We start from the raw sequence: 6691 nt of genomic DNA on the forward strand, positions 1-6691 counted from the left end.
GGACATTTTCTTGTGTGTATTCACACAATATTCCAGCTAGAAACAAAAGCATCTGAAGACAGTGCATTCTCTCCACTTGGTGACGCGAAAGCTGGACACCCACAGAACTGGGCAGCATTAATGCTGGGTGATCATTGAATGTCGCACCATTAACACCAAGTGATCTCTGAACTCAGGAATGTTAACAATGGGTGGCCTCTGAACTTGTTTGTGGTAGCACTGGGCAATCTTTAGTCTCTGAACTCCACTGTCCCTGTTGGGTAATCTCTAAATTCTGTAGTGTCAATGCTAGGTGATCCTGAAATCCAATAGCTTGAACTTTGGGTAATTTCTGATTTTGGCTGAACTATGCCTTGGATTCTGGACAAGGATTGAATCAAGTTATAAATAGCAATGGACATGAATCAATCTACAGCACATTGCACAAATTACAGATTCCAGACGTGTCTGCGTTGTCCCTCCATCTCCTGTATAGATTAATATTGGAGCATGCTCATTCCACCAGTGACACAAGAACATTGTTGTGAGGTTTAAATCGACATGCAGCTTGTCATGCTGGATTCTGGATCCATTGCAACAGACTCCAACATTTTTACCAACCTGAAACTGCTGAACCTTTGTCATGAGCTCCTCAAGTTTCTGGCTTTGCTCCATCAAATGAATGCTTAATTTCTTCCATTGGCCAATGATTCCCTCAAGTTCTGATTGATATTTCTGGCTAACTTCAGCTGGAGCCTTTTTGGACACCTCTTCCACAGCTGTCATCAGATAATTCAGGCCACTCTGCTGCTCCTGGAAAGAGCCTTGTAAAACCTCAAAAAAAATTTAATTTTTTTAAGAATACCATCAAAGAACATTGTGAGAATCAAAAATTAAATGCAATTTCAATTTGGAAAAAAAAACAAAATTTTTTTCTACTTTCTTTAGCACAAACAGGAAATATGATTCCACCTTCTGTTGCTGTGAAATGCTGATGGAGCTGCCCTTAATTGGGTAATTAATTGGTATGATTGGCTGCCAGTGGGTGGCTCCCCTCCCAATATCTTCCACTCACTTTATATAAACCATCTCACCTCCATATCCATTTTCATAGGTCCAGTAAAATACAGCCCATTAAAATCACTGATGTTTTCAACATTTTCCTGCTGACGCTTGATGTAGACTGTGTCCCTGAAGTTCAATTGATCAATACGTATACCATAATGGAATTCTGACTGCGTCCAAGCAATTAAAGCTCACCAACAGAAAGAATTAATTGCCCAATTAGCAATTGCTAAACAGGCATCTTGATCATCCATTGAATTCAGAAGACCCCAGCTCAAGGAAATCATGCAGTCAAATTGCCTGATGGGATAAACAGCCATTGATGTTGCTGGGGCTTCAGGCCACTCATAAAATGCACCTTAAGCTATATGTGCAACATTGTCAAGGTTCCTCAACTCATTGAAGTTAATAGTCAAGCTGTTAACCAGGCAATTGCTCTCTTCCATCCCTTCCGTTATGATTCCAATGTGTCCTAACTGGCTACCTACATAAAAACTGTTTAGCCTTCCTCCCCAGAAGATGTGAGCGATTGAGAATGCAAATAGCAACAAATTAATAAGTTTTTAAATGGGCAGATCAGAGTGGAAAGTATTGTGCAAACATCTTGCTGCCATTATTCAGCTCTTATGACTGCATGTCAGTTAAAATGTATTTACATCCCATTAACTTATGCGTCCCAGGGAAGCTCAAAGCTCGGTACTTAAACTGACTCCCGACAAATTATTAAAATATATGTCAGAACATGTGTATAATTTTTAACTGTAAGTTAGCAAAACATGATCCTTCACTCATCCTATGCTGCCTTAATTTATGCACATTTGCCTAAGTGGCTTTTCATTCTGTCCCAAATTATTGTTTCTAGTAGCATCCTCAGCACCAAGGCCAACCTAATTGACACAGTGTTGCTGGCCTCACATTTACACAAATTTTGATGTAAGGGTTTAATATCTGCAATTTTCCAGTCATCTTACATCATCCCTGTGTCTAAGGAATATGGAAATGATGGTCAATGCTTCCATAGCTTCCACTCTCATTTCAAGATGCACCTCATCCATTATGAGTGTCTTAACAACTGCAAACAACTTATCTAAAATCAATTTCTTATGAATTTGAAGCACTTTAGGTGGCTGAACTACATCCTTTTTTCACCGTGATCTACAAATATATTCTTCCTGGGTAAAGACAGATAGAAAGTATGCATTTCATATCACAACCATGTCCCCAGCCTCTATATGTAAATCCCTCTTTTTGGTCACTAATCAGTCCCACTCCTTCAGTCACCATTTTTCATCATTTATATGCCTACAAGTCTTTGAGGTGCCCTTTTATGTTAGTTACAAGTCTTTCTTAATATTCTTAGTACTTGCTCTTTGTCCTTTTTTATTGCCAATCTGAAAGTTATGATACAATTATCACTGTTCTCTAAATGTTCCATGATAGAAATTTAATCCACTTGGCCAACCTCAATCACAAGAACCAGGTCAAGCAATCAGTCTTTTCACAATGGACTGAACATTGTCTGTCTTTCTCAGTATTCCTCTCCAGCATTAACTCCTTGAATCAACAACCACCACATACCCCACCACCATAAAGTTGGTTTACATCATCACCAATAGCACTAGCAATTCACCCTGCAAGAAAATTGGTTCCAGACCTGTTTAACTGCAATCTATCTAGCCTGTACCAGTCCCAGCTCCTGCATTATTAATAAAATGGCCTCAATTTTGTTCATCAGAAAAAAATTAGTGCCAAAAGCTTCTGGCACCCACCAAATTTCATTAATGATAGACAATGGCCCCAATTTTCATTGTGGGTTCAGTTGAGACACAGAAGAAAGTTGGAAGCTCAACCACTACTGGAGAAATGGCAAGCTGGGAACATTCCTGAGGCTCACTAAAAAGCTGAAACACCTAGAAGGTGAGGAGCAGCATAAGATCAAATGGTTGCCCACCAAGAGAAATTTAGAAACAGGATCAAATGCTGAATCATTGGAGTGGATTGGAAGATCTGGGCAGGAATGATCTAACTTCTTTGATGAGAATTATCAGACTTCTTCCACGTTTTTGTGCATAACTTGATTATATATTTGCATAATCAGGTATTATTATCAAATCCAAGAACTAAAAGTTCTTTTTTTAATGATTGGGAAACAATCATCTCTCCAGTCACTAAATCCTTGGCTTTGGATTCTCAGAGCTGGATTTTACATGTCTAGTGTCTAACCTCATCTGTATTACTGTCTCCAAAGAATCAAATTTTGCTTCTCTTTCAAACAAAGACTTAAACACTCCATGAAAGACATGGTATCACTAGTAACAAAAAAAAACCTTTCAGAGATGTTTCAGCACAAAGAAAATACTTGTCTGCATGTCATGAATGTTTGATCTTTCACATCAAGGAAAACTAGATCTCTAAAATACCATTCGAGTTACTGGATCATTGCAATAACTGGGTACTCAAATATATCTTTATTTTAAGAAAGCAACAGAATTCAAATGTGACATTCGAGCAGCAATGGCTGATTATGGAGGCTTACTTTCAGTTCCTTGAGTCGCTGCTCCATAATTTCATATTCTGTGACTGTGACACGAGGGACAGTTAACTTGGCTTCAGTTTGTTGTATCCACAGAAGCAAGGTGTTTATTGTCGCCTTATAGCGAATTGTTGGCAGGCTTTGTAGAACTGAAAGGGGAAAACAAAATGTATTAACAAATTTAAAAAAAAATTCTGATGGACCATTTTACCATTTGGACAAAAAATTACAGTTCAGTAAATGAAGCAGTGTTAATGTATGAACATACCTGGAAATGGTCATGCTCTTTATGTAGTTTAATGGTAATTTGTTGAATTCTGTTGCTGTATTTATGTTGTAATACGCATGGATAGAAATGTTAGAAACACAAGCAAAGCATTTAACTCCACAAGCTTGCTCTGCCAATTAATTAGAACATGCCCAATCTGCACTTCAGTTTGATTAATCCTATCCTTGCACTATATGTAGCTTTCCATACGTAATAAATACCTCTTTTAACCTTTCGAGATCAAATTTTCATTCTTAGAAGTGTTTCCTGACTTACCTCCATTCTGGTTTCAAGATTATGGGCTGGATTTTCAAAATTGTGAGCGCAACCAGGGTTCAAGAGTTCTTTGCCCATTCTCACCAGTAGAAGAAAGGGCTGAACTCATGAATGAAGTGTGAATATATAAACCTGGCTCTAAATAAACAAAATGTTTGCTGTAATAGGGCCTTCATTCAGAATTTGACTGACATGAATATTTATAGTGGTTGTGAATGCTCATGAAAGGGGCAAGAACATTTGTTGAACAGTAACACTCTTAATTATTTAAACTGCCAGCTATTTAAAAACAAAAAAGGCTGCCTATGTTTAAGAGAGTCGAAAAATCATTTCTTTTCCACAGTTATAATTGCTGTTTGTTGATATTTCCCAAACATCTCCCATTATGCCATTATTAAAGCTGGGCCTTCCAAAACTTACAATTATCTTGGCAGGAGTTTCTATGCACAAACTTTGATTGAGAATTCAAGTGGTTATTAAAGGATTAATATCGCTTTTGATGCGAAGTTATGAATACAAGTCTGTTCATTTTGTAAAGTGTTAAGCCCCTGATGATATTTACAAATTTTGAATGGGCTTTCACGAATGCCAGTCTTTTCTAATATTATGAATGCTATAATGGATGTTTAGACTTCCATTTTATTTCACCTCAACATGGCTCCTGAAAGCTGCCCACAATAATTACTGTACTGTGTACAGTGAATGGATGATACAAGGAGCATGACTGGTGGGTAACACAGTGTGGAGCTGGAGGAACACAGCAGGCCAGGCAGCATCAGAGGAGCAGGAAAGCTGATGTTTCGGGTCGTGACCTTTCTTTAGAAATGGGGAGGGGGCTGGGAGCTGGGAAATAAATAGAGAGGAGGGATGGGGCTGGGAAGGTAGGTGGGATGGTGATAGGTGGATGCAAGTAGGGAGTGGTGGGGATTAGTCAGTGGGATGGGTGGGGCGGATAGGTGGGAGAGAAGATGGACAGGTTGTGTCAGGTCAAGTCAGACGGGATGAGGGGGGGGGTTGGTCATGGGTTGACGCTGGGGGTGGGGAGATTTTGAAACTGGTAAAATCCACATTTAGGCCATTGGGCTGTAGGCCCTCAAGGCGAAACATGAGGTGCTGCTAGTTTGCTATTAAGTTGAGCTGTGTGGGATGCACAAGCTTGTTTCAAGATATGAGGGACCATTGGGCGTGAAATAGATCGTGAATGGCAGGGTGATGGATTGTGAGGGTTAAGATGTGAGAGGCAAAGGATCTCGGACCTAAAATCTAATAAGTAAGTGGCACAAAGTCACAGCAAATAGGAGGAGGTCTTTTAACTAGAATGCCTTAACACTCAGCTTCCCCTGTGGATGACTCTCATTCTGTTTCTCGGACCCAATTCTCTCCTGTATTTGTCCCTAAACTCAGAACAAAAATCAGAGCTGACTGGGCATGGCGCACCAGAGAAAGTTTCTGCCTCGGTGGTGAAAATCTGGCTCTATGTCATTCAATTCTTAATTGAGCCAGGAGTAGAATTAGCTCCTTGGTAACAATCCTGTCTGATTACATTAGTACTGCAAATTCCTTTATAGTATCACCTTCTAATCTTCTGTACTCAACAGCATGTAACACAGTTTTGCGCAACCAGTCTAAATAATTTAGCCTTTGAAGCCCTGGGACTGTTCTGGTGAAGCTATGCTGTATCCAAGGGCAATATGTTTCCAAATGGGAGTTGAACAAGGCTCTGTGCAAATGCAGCATGATTTCCTTCTGTTAGTATTGCAAGTCCCTGGTGGTAAGCTAATTATTATACAATTAACTACAATTTTCTGATATTGTAGGCATGCATATAATACATTTGCTTTTTTCAAAGCTACATATTTACTATTAAACATAATATTCATTAATTCCAACCAGTATTTATGTAATTATTAAGAGTTCACATCAATTTTAACAAAGCACAAAAAGATCTCCAGTAACAGAAGGCCGAGAAGAACATCCACTAATGATGCGACGACAGATGTGCAACAATTTCATTATATGTCGAATGAGTCAAAGAGTGGCCGTCACCTATTTTTTTTAAAAGCTGAAACAGGCCTCTTCCAATCATCATCCATTTGCCAACTAATCGGCACTCTCCAGACAGTAGAAATGCTATTTTCCCTTTACATTAGGATTTGTGTTTGAACCGTCACTATTTTTTCTTTATTTTTGGTTTGGAACCATGAGCAGAAGTTTAGAATTTTGAACAGCAACTTGTTTTTTTTAAAGAGAAAAATAGAGAACAAGCAAATTGAAATTTGCATATGGGAACTGGCCTGGAAAGACAATTTCAGGTTAATTTCAGGTTGCTCTAAGAATACTGCAGATATTTCAACTCCAGAACATATTGTAGTCAAGGACTGGAGCCCGTTTGGATGTTGCATTGGTCAATCAAGGGGAGGCTGTTCCTGGCCAGTTAACCGCAGAGAATTTTTAAAAAGGAAGAGAAACCATAGATTGTTTCAGAGATAGTAGGAACTGCAGATGCTGGAGAATCTGAGATAACAAGGTGTAGAGCTGGATGAACACAGCAGACCAAGCAGCATCAGAGG

The 6691-nt window shown here is 39.1% G+C and overlaps 1 protein-coding gene across 2 annotated transcripts in view; it reads right to left on the reverse strand.

The window, feature by feature from the left end:
* dmd (dystrophin) overlaps positions 1–6691 on the reverse strand; it is a 1291331-nt gene that overhangs the window by 972676 nt on the left and 311964 nt on the right. For both annotated transcript variants that reach the window (XM_048602828.1, XM_048602824.1), the window contains exons 19-20: positions 3581–3726; positions 601–813 (exon numbers count right to left, since the gene is read on the reverse strand). In XM_048602828.1, coding sequence (XP_048458785.1) covers positions 601–813; positions 3581–3726 — 359 coding nt within the window. The remainder of the gene's footprint in view (positions 1–600; positions 814–3580; positions 3727–6691) is intronic.

This window comes from Rhincodon typus, chromosome 11 (genome assembly GCF_021869965.1).
Source record: "Rhincodon typus isolate 14 chromosome 11, sRhiTyp1.1, whole genome shotgun sequence".
Classification (NCBI taxonomy): domain Eukaryota; kingdom Metazoa; phylum Chordata; class Chondrichthyes; order Orectolobiformes; family Rhincodontidae; genus Rhincodon; species Rhincodon typus.